The sequence below is a fragment of the Theropithecus gelada genome, chromosome 8 (assembly GCF_003255815.1).
Source record: "Theropithecus gelada isolate Dixy chromosome 8, Tgel_1.0, whole genome shotgun sequence".
Classification (NCBI taxonomy): domain Eukaryota; kingdom Metazoa; phylum Chordata; class Mammalia; order Primates; family Cercopithecidae; genus Theropithecus; species Theropithecus gelada.
The window spans coordinates 141,820,687-141,841,526 of NC_037676.1; the positions used below are offsets into that span (position 1 = coordinate 141,820,687).

The window sequence follows — 20,840 nt, forward strand, 5'->3', positions numbered from 1 at the left end:
CGCATTGACCAAGCCTACATGGAAGCCACACAGGTTTGTTTCCATGGACACAGGGCAGAGTGGATAAAGGCAGAGAGGGATTTGGAGGGGAGAATAGAAGATTCCCCCTACAATGAGTCAGGCTGCTAGAGTCTGTCATTGCATCCAAGCTCACCTGGTTTATTAAAAACTGATGAGCTTGTATTAGCCAGTAGAGGGGACAGGGGTGGATCTGGCCATGGGGGTGATTTCACCCAGGACTTAAGGACTCTTAGACCTTGCAAGATGCCTGAATGCTGGCTTCATCCCCTCCAGCCAGCCTGCCTCGGGGACAGAAAGCTCTTCCACCCAGTTCCTGTTAGGAAAGAATAGGGAGAGCTCCAAGTGGTCAATTTGTGACTGGAGTCTGTCCCCAGAGCCACCCCTGGCCCAGAGGACACACTGCCATAATTAGCTCAGCCTGCGTGAAGGTCCACCCTCAGTCCTGGCTGGGGGTGAGGTCTATTACCAGTGTACAGGTTCTGCCCATTGCTGAGTGTCTATCCCAAGGATGCATTCCAGAACTCGGTCAGCAGCCACAGGATGAGTTGGGAGACCCATGATACCCACTTTGAGATGCACCTGAGCCTACAACTCCATGGATCACCTCACTCCATAATCACCTCCTCTGATTGCTAGATTCCAGGTCTCCTGGAATCAGTGTCAGTTCAGAGCCAGGGTCTGGCAATCCCCAAAAAGTCTGATCTTTCTCCTACTCCCAGTGCACTATGTCCCTGGTAAATAGCCTTTCTCGAAGGCAGCTATGGCCATGAGAAAAATTCACAGGATAAATGTGTGGCAGTGTACCAGGGTCCTTCCTCAGGGACACCAGGTCTCCCTTTCATTCAAGGGGTTCTGGGTCTGTACTCTGGCTCAAGTCTGGGCTATTGCAAGGAGCAGCACAAAGGGGCAGGTGCCAGGCAAATAAACACGCTAGAAGCCACTTTCCATGGTAGACGCACAGCCAACAGGAACACGTTCCGGCACGCATACAGCTGAACTAAAAATAACCACAAAGGCAGTGTCTCAGAGTGCCTGGCACATAGCTGCATTTATTACAAGCATTACATACATTATCTCAGTAGGTGCTTTGACTCACAGGGAGATGTTAATAATTCCTCAAAAGCGCCCTGTTTACACGAGAAGCCTGAGGTTCAGCAAGGGTAAGCAGCAGGACCACCTGGCATCTGTATGACTCGGAGGCACTGAGCCCGGAAACAGACCCAGTCCCCGCCCCAGGGAGCACTGACCTTCCCCAGTCCCCGCCGGGCCCTGCAGGGGGGCCAGGTGAGACAGTTGCAGACGGGGGAACCCCACAGGGCGCGGGCTCTCTGAGTCTGTTTATCAACGCGATTCTTGGTTGGTGAGGCTGACTCATTTGAGCTGCCAGGCAGTGGACTTGAACTTCTCAGGCGATTTCCCCAACTGAGTGACAGACCTTCTAGCTCTGCGGCCCGGCCTTTAAGAGGTTGTCTGGGCTATGCCAGCGAGCCATGCACCTTGAGCTCCATCCAAACCGTTCTCTCTTTGGATGAATGAGTCAGCTCTCAGGCAGACTTGGCAGGATTAGAATCACAGCTGAGGCTTGATTGGTTCCTTACAGCCACCAGCTCTAGACACGTTTTGAAAAACGAGATCTGGATTTTTATCCGAAGCTGGTGCCATTCTAATTCAACCTTTGCCACTGCTGGTTAAGAGATGCTGAGGATCCAGGGAAGGATGAGACTGCCTCACTTAGAGAAGGAGAGAGCTGTCGCCGTCCTCTGATGGGGCCGCCCACACAGTCCTGTTTTAAGGAGGAAACACAAAGAATTGAAAGTGAAAATCACAGTTAAAATGGAAAAGGCTCTATGGATTAAATATTTCACCCTGGATGAGGGTGAAACTGGAGTGGGCAATACTTAACCCAGATAATTAAGACCCCCTGCTCCTGATGTAAGATTTTATTGCATGTTGGAGTCTCTATAGAGACCCCTCTTATTGTTTGGGAAGATGATGTCAGCCAGTCATTAACTCATATTTATCATGAACCTGTATGCGCCAGGCACTGACCACCTGAGGAACGGTGTCCCCAGGAACAAACGTGGAGCAATCAGGATAGGCTGACAACCATTACAACATAGCGGCTTGAAGGTTTTTTCTCACCGTGTGAGTCCAGCGTAGGCCGGCTGGGGAGTCCCCACCTTACCTCCTCTCTTCAGGACCTGGGCTTAGCAGCCACTATCTTGAAACTTGCCTGTCAGTGCAACAGAAGGAAAGAAAGTCCTGGAGGCGCTCTCACAGTTCAGGTTGCAGCCGGGAAGTGATCTGTGCCGCTTCACCTGTGATTCATCGGCCAGAACTAATTACATCACCACACCTACCCAGGGGACCAGGAAGTGCAACCTTGACACGCCTGGAGGGTGCAGAGGTGGGAGGGGCTGCTGCACAGCCTTGCTGACCACAGGCATACAGGATGGGTTGGTGATGAATGCCACCAGTGCTCCGGGGAAAACGGATTCATCAGATTTGCTCAGGAACCCCCTAGGTTGGCAAAGTTCAAATTTTTCTTTAAGACAGTAAATGCTGTGAGATATCTTGTGGTGTGGGTTGTAAATCTGCACAAAAGGGACTTAGAACACAGCAATGCCTGTTACATTTTTTTGGAGGGTGATGGAGGACCCTGTAGGACCAGCATGCTATGGAAAGCATTTTAGGAGATGCTCTGAGGATTACCAGAAAAGAACTTAGCCTACACAATGCCTACCACACGATGATAGGAACTACTTAGCACAGGTGATCTCCTATGTCTTATTTGATAACGTCTACTTGACCATTTGCAGATGAGCCAAGTGACCAAGGACACAGGGATACTAAATAGTAGGGCTCACGCCTCTGGGTTGCTTGTGAGAATCATAAAACGAAGTTCTGATACTGCTCATTCTAGAGCATAACACAGAGGTGCTCACATGTGAAGGAGCTCATTTGAAAATTGGCACCTGCAAACTGGAACATCTACTGTTGTGGCTCTTAATTGATAGGATTTTCCACTTGCAGAAAGGGAGAGTAAAACCTTTGAAACCTCACATTCTTTACATGGTGGCGTATCGCTGCCAATCACGACCTCTTTGTCGCCGTGGTTTCAGTTGCCCTAGAGCATAACTGCTTTTTCCTCAAGTGTCCTGTTCAGGGACCTCACAACAAGTATGCTGTGTATTCCTGCTGTGGTGTGCTCCTACAGCTCTCATCAGACCATCCCAAATGTAGCCTGCACAGAACGTAGTAAATATCTAACCACATGATGGAGGAACAAATCAAGATATGCAGAAAAGTATTTTAAGTGGCCGTTATTTCCCTTAACAGGTGCATGGTGATAACAATGATGACAGTGATGAAGATTCCCTGGAATATGCTCCAAAGTCTCCTGCCTGCCCACTGCCCCCCATTCCTCATTTGGGCAGCAGCACAAGCCCCTGTGTGTTTGGATTGAATGACCAGCAGTAGGGGGATGGTGGGGAGAGGGGAAGGCGCTGATGTGGGGTTAGAATCTCAGGTGTCCTGATCAGAGTTCTCATTAGGGAGCAAAAGGAAGTTGTGGATCCTGCACTGATTAGCCAGGGACTCGAAAATGCCTCATCCACGACTGCCCTGGGTGTCCCTCTGAGCTGAGTGGGCCTTGGCTAAAATAACAGAAAAGACAAGAAAGGAATTCAGCCATATTATCCCTTGAAGATTCTGGAAAGCACAGAGGTCTTAGGAAGCACTAACCTGGTTCACTGAGGATAGAAACTCTTCCAAAGAGGAGAAATAGAAATTGCCTTAAGTCATAAACCAAGAGCCAGCCCTGCTGTGGATCCCCCAGTTCACATTCTTGGAGCCACTGGACCCCAGGATGCATTTTAGCAACAGGACCTGCCTGAGTTGGATGGTCCCACAGCCTCTCTGAGCTTGTGTCAGGGTGCTGGGGACCTCAGATCCATCTCTGAGCCAGGAAGTTCTCCTTCAGGGCCAGTGCAGGTCACGAGACTAATGTTTGGGGTAGGAGGAGCAGAGGAAGAGAAGGATGCAAGAGCCTCACTGGCTCTCCAGGGTGCAGACTCTGACTTCATCCCATCATTTTAGGTTTTCGGGGAATGCTGAAGGACCATTGTCTGCAGACGTGGCTCTAGGGTAGAGCCATGAATGAATAAAGCAAGTGAAAGTCCCTGCCCTCTGCCCCGTGGGGCTCATGCTCCCCTGGGGGAGACACAATAGACGTGTCAAATGTTTAGTAGTTGGCAGATGGTGATCAGTGCTAGAGGAGAAAGCAGGCCGGAGAGGCACCCTCCAAGAAGGTCACATCTGAGCAGAGACACTGGGACGGGAGAAGGTGGGGGTGAAAAGAGCTGCTGGTAGAGGGAACAGCAGGTGGGGGTGCCTCGTGGGCACATCTGCACGCCATGGAGAGCACAAGCCGGGCACGCACATAGGAGCAAAGCTGACCGGTAGGAAGGACCTGGCTTCTAGCCCAGGCATCCACAGAAGGGTTGAGGAGAGAAAGCAATCTGTCCTTATTTACTTTTTAAGAGGATTTAAGACCCCAAGTCACAATGCAGAGAACGGAACACCCAGGAGTAAGTTTTTCCGTATGTAAATTAAGCCTCAATCACTAAGAATTAAAATTCTTACCAGGGCTCTGGCCCATCTGTTTCCTGGATGAGCCCTGGGTAGGTGCCCTGGGGGAAGCCAAACAGAGCTGAGCAGGTAAGCAGGGAAAGAGGAGGCATGGCCTCCAAGACAGGCAAAAAGCAACCTGGCTTTGTGTGGCCAGGTTCAGGAACATGACCTGTGGCCATGGTCTGCTTTTGACCAGCATCTCCCATTAATCTCTGGGACAGCTGCTGCAGCATCACCTGAGTGCTCTTTAGAAATGCACCTTCTCGGCCCCATCCTAGATCCAGACTAAACCTGTCGTCATGAGCCTTCCAGGTGGAGCTCAGGAGCCCCAGTACTTGGGCAGCTCCTATGGAGCTGGAGGGAGCAGATTTGCCTTCGATATAAAGAACACTGAGCACCTGCTAACTGCCTCATTTTCCCTTCTTGTGTCCATACACACACCGGTGAAAAAGGGCAGCATGGTTTCTCATTTTTAACTCAGATTCCTTGGCCACGAAAGAAAAACAAAAATCAGCAAATCGGCCGGGCGCAGTGGCTCACGCCTGTAATCCCAGCACTTTGGGAGGCGGAGGCGGACGGATCACGAGGTCAGGAGATCGAGACCATCCTGGCTAACGCGGTGAAACCCCGTCTCTACTAAAAAATACAAAAAACTAGCCGGGCGTGGTGGCGGGCGCCTGTAGTCCCAGCTACTCGGGAGGCTGAGGCAGGAGAATGGCGTGAACTCGAGAGGAGGAGCTTGCAGTGAGCTGAGATCCGGCCACTGCACTCCAGCCTGGGCGACAGCGCGAGACTCTGTCTCAAAAAAAAAAAAAAAAAAAAAAAATCAGCAAATCAAATCTGGTCTCGGTTCAGTTGAGGTCAAACTCTTGGTTTGGTTTCATTGCCTTCTGGAAGTGGTGTTCATCTACTTTCTGGTTCCTGGATCCAATTCAAGCTGCACAATATAACTGAGTCAGCACATAAAATCCAAGAAGGATAGTCTCGTATTTTAAGGCAAATTCCTTACTTGACCAAGGTTGTTAGGGGAACGGCCTCCAAGCAGGCCTGTCCACAATGAGGGAAGACCAAGAGCAAACAGGGTATACGGCCAGGACTGTCGACCTTGCTCTCTGCTTTCAGAATGTGGTTTACAGGCAGGAAGACGAGGCATCAAAGCAGGTCTTGCCCAACCTTTCTCAGTGAAAAAAGACCAAGATACATTTGTAAACGTGCCATAGAGATTTTAATGGAAAAAAATTAGAAAAGTGCATTGTACAACACCACATTAAATGATTTTTTTTTTCTGTAAAGACATTGTAAAATATATACAGGGCTGCGTACCGCACTCGTTACAAAAGAAAGATGCAAACCCTTGTGTAAGTTACATACTCTACATAGGCTGGATGTCTACTAGGACTTGTAAACATTGGTGACTAGGTTTTTTAAATATTAGGTAAGCTGTGACAATAAATACATCTGATACTTGATGGTTGTCTCATTCTGTTGAACTTCAGAATGGCATTCTAAGGCCATTTGTGAAGGTGTGCCATCTCCGCAGACAGAGAAGGCCAGAGAAGATGAACAAAAGACAACAAACAGAAGCAGTAGGCTCCTTTTGAATTCGGTTCTCTGTGGATGAGTTTGAACCGCTGATTTTTGCCAAATCTGATACAGCTTCCCACCAAAGGCCTGACACCTTGACCACAGTAGGGCCTGTTCAAATCCCACTCACCAAGGTAGGAAGGTGGGTCCCTGCTAAGTGTCCAGGACCAACCATTTCATCCTCCTGGAATGTGAACACACAGTCCCAAGGTGATTAAGCCCATTTCTGCTAGAACTTTCCTGATTTCCATCACCCTCCCACAGGGAGTGCTCTGGCAGGCCTCTGGTAGCATCTTCACAAGAACCAAATCCAGGTCCCGTTACTGCACAGTCACAAAAATGCCCAGCAATGCTGGGGGCTGGAGAAGAGGAACACAAATCCAAAGACCCACAGATATCCAGTCAATGCACATGCGCACACATACCACAAATGGATGCACGAGGGTCCATATCCCCATACCCCACCCTCCCCAGGAGGCACCCCGTGAGTATATGCCAATCATTTTGACGGGTGTGAGTTCAAAACTAATTCAAGCTTAATTTCTTCCATGCCTGGAGTCACGACAAGTTTTCTTTCTTTTTGATGTTTTAAGGTGCAAGGATACACAGTTGGCTGAAGTCAAAATTACTGTACATCTAAGAGGGATTATCAGCAATTTCTTGGCCTGCTGGGAATGGACTAGAAGTTTTTTCTCAATTCAGTGGTTTAAATTCTACTCATCTTTGATATCTCTGTCCCATGTCTGTTTAACTGCAAGTTGCCTCAGCAATGTTTTTGGATATACCTGATATCTTCAAATCTCCCAAGTGGGGCTAATCTGTTTTCTTATTTAAATTTAATCAATGAAACCAACAGTTTTGCCTAGCCCAGTGCAATGTCTATTTAGTGGACATTTCTGATAAAGCAGAAGGTGGACTGAGATGATCTCACAAGGTCCTTCCCCCCCCCACCCCCCACCCCCCACCCCCCAGCACATACACACAAAACGGCTGTCAAAATGCTATTTGTGGGCTGAACAAACAAATATATAATTAGCCTTTTTCAGGAGTGTGTTCCTCTGAGGAGCTATCAAATTATAGAGAAATCGTGTTAATTGTGGGTTCTGCTTCACTGGGTTCCCACTAATTGTGTTTTTCCTTTCATCATATTTTTCCACCCAACTTCTAAAATTCCAAGTGAGAAAGTAAAACAGTTGCTGAGACTTGTTCTGGTTCCCATTCCTGCTCCCTGCTCCCTGCTCCCTGCTCCCTGCTCCCTGCTCCCTGCTCCCTGCTCCCTGCTCCCTGCTCCCTGCTCCCTGCTCCCTGCTCCTTGGCCTCGCTTCTAGACTCCGTGCACTAGGGAGGCTGTGGTCCGTTGGCATCTTAGTCCTATGAAGGTAAGGACTTGATTGTCTAGCTCACCATCCTGGTCCCCTCTGAGGCTGACAGGCAGCACATGCTCAACGTGCTCAGTCAATAGTGGCTGGAGAAATGGCAGAATCAGCAGCCAGAGTTGCACAAAGGGGCCCCCGGGAGCTGCCGGGCCTACTGTTGCAGCAGCTCATGCCTCGTAGATGTGTCATCTGGGAGAAGTGGACTTTGGTTCCCTAGAGCATGCTTTCACCCACACCACTGTCCAGGCATCTGTTTCACTGGGGACTGAGTGCTGGGGTCATCAAGGACACCCCATCTGATGGGAAAGTCATCAAGGAGACCCCATCTGATGGGAAAATCCATCAGAAAGATCAAAAGTGCTCTGTGGGGACAGTCTCCAGTGAGAGGAGAGGGAGTCTACAGAACCAATCTACCTGAAACAGGTGATGTCCTTGGGAGAGAGGATCTGGCCCCTGTGTAGAAACCCAACCCAGTGCTGGAAAGACTGGGCCCTGTCTCTCCAAATTCCCCCACTGAAATGTCAGTCCAGTATGTGACTACACTCTCACTTCGTCCTCACCAGTATCTGCCTGGAAGACACCTGCCTCTTATCTCACCTGGCCATTTCATCTTTTGTAGGAGGGGAAAAATGACTTGCCAAGGCCAACTGGTCCTACTACAAATGAGGAGGGCAAGGAACCAGGGTTGGGTGCTTACGAAGGCCCCCGATGTCTACACCACCCAGTGCCTGGTGGCTAGAAGAGGCAAGGCTGAGAGCTCAGACTTTAAGAGGCAAAGACTCATGGCTGAGGCTTACAAGACCTCCCTCCTCAAAATCAAGCACTGCTCTCTGGATGCATAGAGGTCTCCAAGGAACTGACTCCCCCTTCTGTTTCCCAGCTGGACCCTTCAGGTGCCAGGACCAACCATCACCACATTGAGGGAGGTGCTGGTGACAAGAAGGACAAGCCCTGCCTCCCCACCAACTCCAGATTCCCTGCCACCCTGTGAGTCCCACACAAAGCTTCAGACAAAACACAGGCACACCCTGGGGGCAGATTCCCACCCAGTGTTTTGGATGTTTTATCACAGCAGCATCTGCAGAATAGGGGTTTCCACCCCCAGTCCTTCCAGAACAGTCCTGTCTTCCAGATCCTTCTTTCACAGACAGGGAAACGAAGGCTCGGGGGGGCATGTTTGCCAGATGTGTTTGAGTACCGCTGTGCTTCTCCAGCTCCTTGTCAGATCTACCTCCTGGGACAGGCGGCCAGCCTGGGTCACACCACAGTGTGGGAGGGTTCAGCAGAGGCTCTTCCACCCCCGTCGCAGAGCCCTGTCCTGTGCAGGGGCTGCTGCAGGCTTTGTGGGGTGGGGTGGGGGGATGCCTGTGCCCTCCAGCCACATTCTACTACACAACGTACTGCATGCCGTACCCAGCTCAGGTCCACCAGCCCACCCTTCAGGCCAGAGACCCCACTATTGCTGGTCTCAGATCTGCCCTCTGGGGGCCACTGTTATAGAGAAAAGACGGACAAAGCTCTGTGTGATTAATAACTAACAAAGGCTTCATCTGAACATGGCTCTTGGCTTACGGTTTTGTCTGCGGTGCTGAGCCCAGAGCTGGGCTTTTGAACCTGGTGAAGGAACTGGCAGACTCAGCACATCTTTCTCTGGCTGACCTGGTGCTCCTTCCTCTCTGATGCCTGCTGCCCATGTGAGATGCTCACTCCCCCCGCCCCCACGTATGTATTTGATTGACCTGGAGATGACACCCCCTCCCTCTTTCTCCTGAGACATGCCCCAATCTATGTCCCTTCCTTATGGCAATCTGAGGGACCCGCCCCGCCCTTTGAGCTTCCGGAGAGGTACCTGGAAATGTACAGTCAGGACACCTGACTTGGAGTTCCAGCTTTGCCACTTTTCTGAGCCCTGTTACTCCATATGCCAAATGGGAGTGCTCTGTGCCCCCACACTACCACCACCACTACCACCACTACCACCACTACCACCACTACCACCACTACCACCACTCCCCCCACTCCCCTACCACTGAGCATGAAGAGTGAGAGTGAGCCAATGGGAAGAAACATCTTCACTTGCACAGTGCTACACTATAGGCAAGTCTAAGAGGTCTGGGCCCCAGCTGAGCTGAGCTGACCAGAGGCAAGGCCCTTTGCTGGGCCATGTGGCCCTCAAAAGGCGGTGGGGGGACATATTCTCCCATGAAGCAAAGAGAACCCTGGAGTGAGGACAACCCAGAGGAAGACACAGCAGGATGGAACAGCTGCTTCGGGCCAAGCCCAAAGGTAAATGCTGGGCAGGAGCAGACCCCTCTCTCACCAGGAAGGGGTGAGCTCCAGGGGCCAGGCCTGTGGGCTGCTCTGCAAATACGGATGACTCACAGCTCAACTGGCTAAGGCTCTCTTCCTTTAGAGCAGGGTACCTCATGTGGTGAGGACGGGAGGAGAGCCTACCAAGAAATTAAGCAAAGATTGCAAAGGGCTGTTGGTTAATTAAGGATCCATATGTCATTAAAAATAAAGCATCTGAGATTCACTTGCAACAGAAAGTGTCGGGGGACAGATTTTCCAACGCAGCTGAAGTCAGCCCAACTAGTCCTCCCAGTCTGTCCTCCCCAGACCGGTGTTCTGTCCACAGTGGACACTGGGGCGGGGTGAAGTGGGCCTTGGGAGCTTGGCCAGACCCTTTAAAAGTCAGGAAACTCAGGCCCAGAGGAGTGGGGTGCCTTGCCCTAGGTCACACAGCAAATCACAAAGAGAAAGTCTGAGTTTTGATTCCACCCAGGTTCCCTAGACTTGACTTCTTTCCTGTATATCATCCCACCCTCACCCCAGCCTCTGCCCTCCCTCAGCTTCTGCCACCCAAAGGCCTCATTTCAAAATCAAGCTCATATTTCTAAGTCCTGATGGGGACAGCTTTGTACCCAGAGCTTCTTACCAGGAGCTGCTACCTCTGGGTCACCAGCACTCACCATGACAGTAGGCACTCCTGGATCATCTGACACCCTCAGAGGACCCCGTGCTGGGTGACAGACCCACAGAGAGGTCTCATCTCCTGGGGGTCGGGGGAGCAAGTGCCTACAAGGCCTTAGCCAGCTTCAGTCCCAGAGGGCACAGATGTAGGGGGTCATGATCACTGTTGTTCATGAAATCAATCAGGAAACAAGTTCCTCATGCCAAGTAAGCGTAAGAACTTATTTTATACCACATTTTCCTTTTGTTAGTTTCATGCTAGTCTTTGGTAAAACCGGCAGAAAACTTCCTCAGGATGAGACCCCAGGATGCTTAAGTGAAAGACCAAGATCTTCTCCAGAAAGTTCCCCATATGCAAATTTGAGCTAATGTCCACCACCTGTCAAAGAAAAACAACCCCACCCAACCAAGAGGCTACCACAGAATTCAAGTTTGGTGAGACTCCAGGATCTATTTTATGAATTTTATTATGGGGGGAGGACCCAGGAGGGACATCTAGATGGACAGTGCCTCCTGGAAAGCCTGAGACTCAGGCTATGGTGGTTAGAGTGCAGGACCTTAACAGAAACTAACTTTGTGGGCACTAGGGAGCCAGGGAAGGTTCTTGAGCAGAAGAATGGCTTGAATGACTTAGGATGTGGCCAGCTTGTGGAGGGCCTTGAGATTTATGCTGTCTGATCTCTCCCAAGAGTGGCAGGATTCCACTGATGGTGGGATGGAATCTGTGCCCCCTGTACTGTCGCACTCCCAGGCCTTGGCCCATGCCTTTGCCTGTGCTGTGTCTCTGCCTAAAATAGCACCCATTTGCTCCTCTAAGGCTCACCTCAATGATTTCCGAATCCCATTTCCCCAGTGAAGCCCTGCCTGAGTTCCTCAACCAGACTTGATCACTTCCCCCCCCCCCCCCGCCATAGTTTGATTTCAAGTCCAATGCCCCCAGAGTAACTTCCCCTGTGAGACATGGGCCTTGCTTTTATGAGAAATGCAAACATGTATAAGAACACTGGCGGGGTGCTTGGCACACAGCAGGTGCCATTAAATGTCATCACATCACATCTAGTCTTCACAGGCACCCTTTGCAGTAGGGGTTACGTATAATCTCCAATTTAAAGGTGAGGAAACTGAAGCTCAGAGAGGCAAAACCACCACCCACCTGTGAATGGCAGAGGCTGGTCCCAGGCGTGCGAGATGCCAGGGCCTGAGCAGCATCCACACCCCTACGCTGCTCTCTGGAGGCGAGAAGAGCGTGTGCTTGCCTCTCTCAAGGCCCCAGAGCTAGGGGTGGGCAGGAGCCAGGCCACAGAGGCTGGGGATCCTGAGTCACTCATGGTGCATGTCCCCATCCCCTCGCAGCCTCCACCAGAAGTGTTGCCACAAGAAAACAGTGCAGACCCAGTTTCCTGATGACATTCCCATCACGGGGCCCAACTTCTTCAGAGTGACATCGCAAGTATGCTCCTGTAGTCTGGTGCCATCCCTGTCAGCCGCCTTATGAGAAACGCCTGGCGTGGCAGCTTCCGGCCCTGTTGTATGGGGCACACTCCACCCTGCCGGGCAGGTGCTGTTGAATCACCAATGCTATGATGACCAGTTTTCTTCTCATAGATCTGGATTGGTTTCCAGGGATGGTGCAGAGGTGTGCATTGAGTTACCCTGTTTCCACTTCAGCAAGTTAAGACATGCCTCAATCACGGTGATGAGTGGCCATTTGGGCAAGATGCCAGACATCTCAGTGCCTTTATTCTCGCGATGGTCCTTGCCTCTGGGGCACTGCCCAGTGCTTGCTGCTCCTGTGGCTGGGGCCACAGAAGGTTTGCTCCCCGGTGCGGTCGCTCACGACCAAAACAAGGACTAGGGGAGCCCAGAAGAGGACATTGCCAAGTCCAACAGGGAGCAAAAGGGTCAGGAGACACCAAAAGGAGGTGTGAGATGCTCTGTCTCCACCTCAAAGCTGGAGAGCAACAGGGAGACCTTCCAGGTAGTGGGAACGGCACGGGGAAAGGTGCAGAGGTAGGAGTCTGCATGGACAAATCTTGATCAAAACGAAAGGTTACTTAGCCACAGCAGGCAGACTGCATCACGATAGCAGCACTGAGAAGGCTATAGAACTTGCCAGAGCAAAGATCTCAAGGACAGAGGTCACAAAGGATAGCCCTTAATGGCCAAGAGGCTGCCATAGCAAGTTACATTTTTATGATGACGAATGAGTGGAAGGGCTTGGCAGTCTCTGCTCCTCATTGAGGAGCTTTGGGGGGCGGGTGCCGAAACAGCCCAACTGGCTTGCGGGGACCCTCACATCGAGCATTTCTCTGGGCTTCCCATCTATGTGTAGCTGGACCATCCCCACAGGTGTTTAGGGGAATGAGTAGTGGCATTCGCCCAGCACAGCAGAGGTCCACGTGAGAAGGCAGAAATCCCGAAGCCGTGTTCGGCTTTGGCAGTGAGACCCAGCATCCACGGACGCCTCTCTTGGATGTGCAGTTAGTTCCCCTGATAGAGGAAAACAACATTTAATACGACTTATTTATCCACACTGAAAGCAGTTACCACAGAGGTCCCCAGAGAGCCAAACACCAAATGCATAAATCACGGCTGCTTGACATCAACTGTTTTTTGTTTTGTTTTTTGTTTTTTTTTTTTTTGTTTTTTTGGCCAAAAGTGTCTTAATCTGAGGAAACAAGCAGAGGAGATCACGGGGCATTATTCTACAAGACCCTGGCCGGGACTCCTCAAAAAGGCCAACATCGTGAAGACAAATGGTGACGGGGACGTCCTATTCAGGGGAAGTCTGGAACAAGACAAGCAATTGTGAGAGGCGGTCTTGGGTTGTATTTTAGACTCAAGCTCTTGATATTTTTGGGACAATTGGGGATTTACATACAGATTGTTCCAGACAATAATATTGTATGAATGCTATGTTTCTTAGGCGTGACAATGGCACCATTAGGAAAGTGCACTTGTTCATGGCAGACAATTTCTTCTCTGGCTGAACCACTGAAAAGTTGCAGACGTGACAACACGTCGTCCAAACATCTGAGTGAGAGCTGGGGAGCAGGGTGGCAAAGTATTGAGGCTGGGGTTCTGGGCAAGAAGTCTAGGGAAGCTCATTGGACCATTCTTTGTAATTCTGGGATCTTCAACATAGGTCAGTGTGGGGGACCGTGGTCATAGACTTCCTGTTTTCCTGAATCAGCAGCCTCTATCGGGTGTGGTCGAGAAAACCACATAAAATGGATTTATGCTCAGCGCTTTGGGGAGCCCGGAATGCACGTGGCCTTGGTTTGTGATAACCATGGTGCTCTCTGCTATTGCCGGTCCCTCTGCATCTTCCCAGCTCCCCATCCCCTGCCAAACAAAGTGATTTTTGGCTTTCTTCTGGGTGGCTCAAGCTTCAAGTGTGCCCAGGGATCAGAACATCCCGGCCAAATGCTTTTGTGGGTCAAATTGGTTTTGTGCTAAGTGCCCATAAATCTTGCCCAAGCTGTCTTGTTATGTTGATGGGGAAGCCCCAGAGGCCCCGGGAGTGAAATGACTTCCAGGAGCTCAATGGAGCACAGCACAATGACAGGTCCCCTGCCTGCCACCCTGTCCTCATCTAGGGTGTTTCCAGGGTCCTGTGCTGGCCACAACTCTGGAGGAAACCCACTTTAGACCCCCAGGCAGCTGGCCCGCATGGGACAGACCCCAAGTCATACCACTTTCAGAACAAAGTGACAGTTTGCCAGAGTGCCTCACTGATGACAGGGCCAGTGCACTGATAGGACAGGGGCATGTGCCTCTGCAGAGGGCTTCAAAGGGTATCTTGGGGCCTGTCATTTAAAAAAACATTACAAAAAGAAATGGAGCCATAAGCCTCAGTGATGGTGGTTTTTTGGTCATTTTCTCCTTGCTCACCTCCCTCTCCCGGCCAATGTGCACAGACAAGGGAGGCCTCTGAGAAACCCTGTTCTTCCCTCCAGCTTCCAGCTGTAAGTGATTGTCAATGAGAAACAGGACCCATTGGCTTCCAGATACGGATGCGGCAGAGAAAAATGACCTGCCTAGGCTTATCTGTGAGCTTCTCATACTGTCCCGATGTTCTCTTAAGGCCCTGTGCACAGATAAGGAATAGGTGAGCTGAGATTCATCAATCTCCCTCTCTTTGATGGGTGGGGTTTTAATGAGCACCTCCCAAGGAGGCTTTTGTGGGCAGTGGTCTAAGTCTATTTGCCACCTCTCCTGAAAGGATGATGGACCCAGGGGGAATCCTGGGCTGCAAATGAGCTGCTGTGACCATGCCTGAATGCAGGCATTCCCCTCCCAATCAGCCATGCACAGTGGGAGCGTGCAGATGCTTCCAAGAGGGTTCACATTTAGAGCCAGGCAGCCCCCTGTACTTAAGGGGCTGTTGCCAGGGTTTCAAGATGAAGCAGTGCAGGTGGAAAGAGCAGATCTGATACTAGCTGTAGGGATAACCAAGTATCTCAAAACCCAGAGGGGTTCAGTCCTACATAAGAGTAACAGGCGGAAGGCCAACACAGCACTTTCCACCCAGGATGGGTACAATGAGGATTATAGCAGGATGGTCTCTAGCAAGTGTTGCCCCCAGGGGTCTGAGAGATATTACTCTCACTTGACTTCTTTTCAACTAAGAGCTCTCTACCTTCTGTCCACTCCAAATAAGAGGAAGGTGGGCAGTGGTACTGATGATCCCTAAGTACCTACAAAGTATGCTGATTTCTAGGTACTGGATGGTGGGCTGACCGTGGGTGATTCTGGTAGCACGTGGCTCTTCCTGAGCTCATTCTAACAGAAGTTGAACCCTACATCCAAACAGCCTGCTGTGACTTTGACCCCCTTACTGAATGGGCATGGTTAACTGGGAGAAGGGTATGAGAATCACTTGGATGAATGAAAGAAATTACTAGGTGCAAGAGGGAGGAAGACCTGGGGCTAAGAAACTAAAATCACCCAGCAACAAAAGATCTTCAGAAGGCTGTAAACAGCAACAGAATTAGCCAGGAAAATGGTAGAGAAATCAGTGGGAAGACCTAGATTCTACCTCTGTGACCTTTAGGTAAGTGTTCACCTTCTCTGGACCTCAGTGTCCTCCTCTGAAAATAAAGGCTGTTCAGTGAGATGACTTTGGACCAAGCTTCCTCCTGGCTTTGAGGATCTGATTCTAATGCTGATTGAGTGGTAGAAGTTGGGCATCTCTGTTTAGCGCTGTTTTATTAAGAGAAGAAAGAACCCTGAACCTTTAACTTGGCCCCTGCCCTCCCTACTCTGAGATCATTTCATGATATACCTAGATAACTCCTTGGCCAGACCACAGTAGGGAAGAGATGGACCATCTGAGCAAAAGATGAACATCACCAAGCAAACCAAGGTTTGCCTCCATCCCCTAAACACTGACCATAAACAAGGATGTTTAACTTTGAAAGAGAAGACTCAGTGACCATCCTTCAAAGGGCTAAACCAGAAGCAAAGAGAAGACATAAGAGGGAAATAGAGCCAAGATAAATTACAAGTTGCCTCAGATACTTATGTCAGTGGTCATGTGAGGAGAAAAGACTTCATCCTATAATCCTTAATCCTATAGAATAGAGAATGTTTTTCTACAGTTCTTGGGAATAGAGAAGCTCCTTGTTACTTGAGGCATTCAAGCAGAAGTAGGGCTCCTATATGACCAACTTGACACAGATAGTGTAGTGTGGAAACCAGCTCTGTATGCGGGGTAGACTCGGTGTCCCTTTAATTGGCTCCAAGGGCCTGCTGCATGCCCCCAGTGGGGAAACAGGCAGGCGCCCTCCTCCGAGGGCTGAGTTAGGACATGGTGGTGTGAAGTCAGCTCCTTGGACTATCCTGGGCTCCAGACTGAGACACCTGTCTCAGTTCTGTCAACAGCCAGCCTGTGACACTGAGCAAATCACCCTCTCAGTGCCTTGGTGTCATCATAGATCAGATCACACCCCCCCCCCCACAACCATTTGAAGGCACCTCTTACAAAGGTTTTCATGAGAATCCCACATTGATTCCAGGCACACTCTTCCGAAGCAAAGCCTTCTGCAAATGCATTAGGGCTTTTATACCTCTGACCCCCTAGAGTCAACAAACATCCAAGAGAAAAAAAAAAGTGAAAAGAACTGCTGCTATTCTCTGGACAGATTTTAGAGCCCCAAGTAGGGCCTCCCATAAAACAAAATCTTAAAACAAGTAAATCAATAAAGACCTTGAAGGTTGAGAACTGTCAACTTTGGCCTAGAGAATCTGAGGTTCGCAGACTCCTTCGAAGGCCCTGTGTCCTGGACGAAGGGGAAATTTCAACATGGGATGTAGCATTAAAGTACATGCACAGCCTTTTCAGAGGAGTCTTGAATGCTCCAGTGTTTCAGCCCATTGGCCCAAATGCTTGGGACTGGTGGCATTCAGATGTTGTCTCCTTTAAGAAATCCTGTAGGTCTACTCTTTCTAGGGAGCAAAGCCTCCTTTCTGGGAGATCTCGTTGGGGCCTTGAGACAGGCCAGTAAACGTGTTCCTTCTGAGTACAGCCAAGGTCCATTTCCATGCAAGAGCCATGAACTTCGTTTACAAAAGAGGAATGGGAGGATGGATGAATGGGTGATTTTTAGAAAATGGCAGGGATGGTAATGAGGGAAATTAAAGTCCCCTCAGTGAATCTGGAGGTCAAACTGTCCTTAAATCCTGTTACTATAAGAGCCTCCAATGTGCCATATTCTACAGCCTGATGACTTTGGGGTCATCCCCTATTGAGAGCAGGGAGGAATTTCTACACTACTCAGACAAAATTGTCCCCTGAGATTGGCAAGTTCCCAGTAGGCCAAGACAAAGCTCCTTGCCTCTAAACTCTTCCTGAGACCAATGTGAACTTTCCCCTATTTACAAATCAAATGCAATTAGAGACGATATTTCTTGAAATAGATATGTATTTTTAATGAGGAATGCCCTGTCACTTTTCATTAGGAAAAGGAAACACAGCCACATACTAATACCCATTCTCACCCAAGCATTCCAACACAATAATTATTTATGCAGGTAGGTGCTGCACAAAATCATCAATAAGAGGAAAATAAAACAGATACTCTAGGGTTCCAACAATTTTCCCATTTCCCCTGACGATTCCAGTTGCATGGTAAATTGTTGGAACTGGAGGTGACAAAATTAAAAATGTCTTTTACAAATTAATGTTACTGGCTTTGGATTATTCCATTTCTAGTTTTCTTGTTGATAGTGCATACCAGTTTAACAAAGTGCATGCTTTTTAAAAAATGTTTGAACTGGCAAGCTAAAATGATCTGGGTTTTCTTGCCCACCCGCCCCCGAAAAAAAACCTTAATATTTAGAACCTAGCATTTAGAAAACATGGCCATGACACATCAGGGATAAGGACTGCTCATGAAACATGCTTGATTTGGCAAAAGACGATAAATCTAAAACCTTGTGGGTTTTGTCTTTGTTTTTGTTTGGAAGCAGCCAAAAGCAGGCTATGATATATGATGGGAAAGAAAAAGGAATACCTAATACTTCCCGTTTTGTCACGACACATGTGCACACAGAAGCACACACAACACACGCGCACAGCCACTCAGTCCTTAGGGAGGAAAAGAGAAAGGAGTTAGGTCAGAGACACCACTAAGGGTGGGCGATTGAAGGCTCTGAGCGTGGTGTGCAGCTTTGGGGTGGGTATCCTCTCAGCTCTGTCTCCGTGGTCTTGGTCTCACATCTGTCCCGGGAAAACCACTGCAGAGATGGGGCGGGTGGGGTGAGAAATGTAAGGCATAGTCTGCTGGGAAGGAAGGAGGAGATCCATGCTTCATGCTCAGATGTGAGTTTCAGAGGAGAATGGGCCTGTATTTCCCTTTGGCCTGCTCTGTCTGGCTGGAAAGGTGGGGGAAAATGAGACCAAGAGACCAAGAAAGGAGGAAGGAGAGAAAGTAATAATGATGACAATAATAATAAATAAATAAGAAAAGACGAGTTGGACCAATGGAAATTAACACCAACTATGACAAATGACTTTTCTGTCCCATTTCCCTCCCCACACCTAAACGGACTTCCGGCGTTTCATCAGCCTCTGGTGGTCGGTAAAGCTGTGTAACCCAGGAGAGATGGAGCTAATAGGAGATGGGAAGAGGCTGTTTTTTAATGTGCTTGGTGAGATCTCCTCGATCTTGTAAGAGATGGAGTGGAAGTAGTGGGGGGCAAGCTTGGCGCTGAAGGAGTTCTGAGGAGCCGCTGAGCGGCCGCCATAGTCCTGCGAGCGGTAGCAGGTGCAGGAGCACACAGACTGCAGGTCCGCGACGTCCGCCTTGTACCTGGGCCGGCTGGGACGTGGCTCCTCAGGGATGTGAATGACCATGCTGTTACGGTTTCCAGCGAGGGATGCCCTCTCTTCGGCATCCCGCCGCTCATCCTCACTGTTCATGGTCAAGAACCTGAGGACGACCAGGTTGAGGAAGGCCCCGATGACTGTCAGCCCCACCAGGATATACATAAAGCTAAAGGCCACGTAGAGTGGCTTCTTCTGCAGGGCACCCTTGGTCTGCAGGGCCACGTAGTCCCCGAACCCAATGGTAGTCAAGGTGATGAAGCAGTAGTAGTAGGCGTGGAAGAAGCTCCACTCCTCACACTGGGAGAAGGCAGCCGCCCCGATGCACAGCGTCCCCATGCAGGAGAAGAAGCCCACAGTCACCATGTTCTCCATGGACACGTCAGTGTTGCGCATGCCACAGCACTTCTTGATGCGCTTCAGCAGGTAGCGCACGAAGGTGTTCATGCGCTCGCCCAGGCTCTGGAACATGACCAGCGTCAGCGGAATGCCCAGCACGGCGTAGAACATGCAGAAGGCCTTGCCCGCATCGGTGCCAGGTGCAGCGTGCCCATAACCTGTGGGGGAGGGGACGAGAAGAACAGGGAGAACAAGTGAGGAGGGGTCTAGAGGTTGGGGGAAGTGGGGGTCGACTTGGTGCGGTACAGTGCAGTGCAGGGGGACCTGGTATGCTTCAGTTGGGCTGGAACTGGGGGAATTTCCTCTGCAGGGTAGAAGGGCATGGCCATATCTTGGAGGGAGGAGAACAAAGGAGAGCCAGTTTCTTAGAAGTCACATGAGGTTGGGGGATGGCACTGGGGGTAGGAACATTTCAGTAGGGAGGGGATTGGGGATGTTACAACCTGGGATGGAAGGCAAGAGAAAAACAAGGAAGAATCAATGTCACTTGTGATATGCCACTGAGAGGGGATGGAGGGGCATTCCAGTGCCACCTTGGAGCAACACAAACGCTTTAAAAAGATAAAAGCAGATTCACTACTAAGAGACCTCAAAGTACCAAACCCAAGGGAGAAACCTCTCTATGTCCACTACGGATTGGCATGAAGAGTAGATTTTCAAAGAATGATGCCCGCCATGGACCAGGCACAGTGCTAAATCCTCTTACACACATCACCTCATTCTAGCCTCTAAACAACCATAATGATTCCAACCTCACTGACAAGAAAACTGAGTGAGTTACTTAATAGCAGGGTAGCTTGATTTCTTCAGAGTTGGGATTTCAGCCCAGAGTTTTACAACTGCCAAGAATGAGGCTCAAAAGCAGAGACTTTGAATCAAGAGAGGCGATTGCAGAGTGAGACATAAATGCCACAAAGGCATATTTTTAAAATGTTTTGTTCGCTGCTGTATTCCCCCATACCTAGAAAGTAAACTATTTAATAAAGGAATGAATACATTTGCACCACTCTATGAATGGAGCCTGGATAGAAATCAGGAAACAACCCTTAAAGACCTTATGTGTGTAAGTACTTTTGAAATTCTTGATGCAACTTCATTGCGTGGTTGCTGCAGGGAATCCAAGTGAAGCCGTTATTTCCTCACATTCAAAATGAAGGCAATGATGTTGAATAGGTGAAGTCAGCTGCAGGGTCACCCAGCTGGTCAGTGACAACGTCAGAACCAGGATGGGCTCTTCCCAATACAGCAGAAGGAACAAGGGACTCAGTAGGTTCAAACTGTGGCACTAACACTACCCAGAATAAAAACCTGGATCATGGACAATATTTGGACTGAAATTTTTGAGGGATGTACCTAGTCTTCCAACATCTAAAATCCTGCCCATCGAGACAGAGTTCCCGGATGTAACCCTGTCACATGTTCGTGGTCACTTAGCTTGCTTCTTTACCTTGGGTTCCATAAGCTTTTCCAAACCCATGTGTCTTTATCTGTTACATGGGATAGGTGGCATTGTATGGATCTGCCGA

The 20,840-nt window shown here is 49.6% G+C and overlaps 1 protein-coding gene across 1 annotated transcript in view; it reads right to left on the reverse strand.

Annotated features, from left to right (window-relative positions):
• Nucleotides 1-1,044: 1,044 nt before the first annotated feature.
• Nucleotides 1,045-20,840, reverse strand: part of KCNK9 (potassium two pore domain channel subfamily K member 9) — a 103,472-nt gene continuing 83,676 nt past the window's right edge. The window contains exons 2-4 of the mRNA XM_025394428.1: nucleotides 18,631-19,472; nucleotides 11,740-13,076; nucleotides 1,045-1,804 (exon numbers count right to left, since the gene is read on the reverse strand). Coding sequence (XP_025250213.1) covers nucleotides 18,631-19,472 — 842 coding nt within the window. The 3' untranslated portion in view covers nucleotides 1,045-1,804; nucleotides 11,740-13,076. The remainder of the gene's footprint in view (nucleotides 1,805-11,739; nucleotides 13,077-18,630; nucleotides 19,473-20,840) is intronic.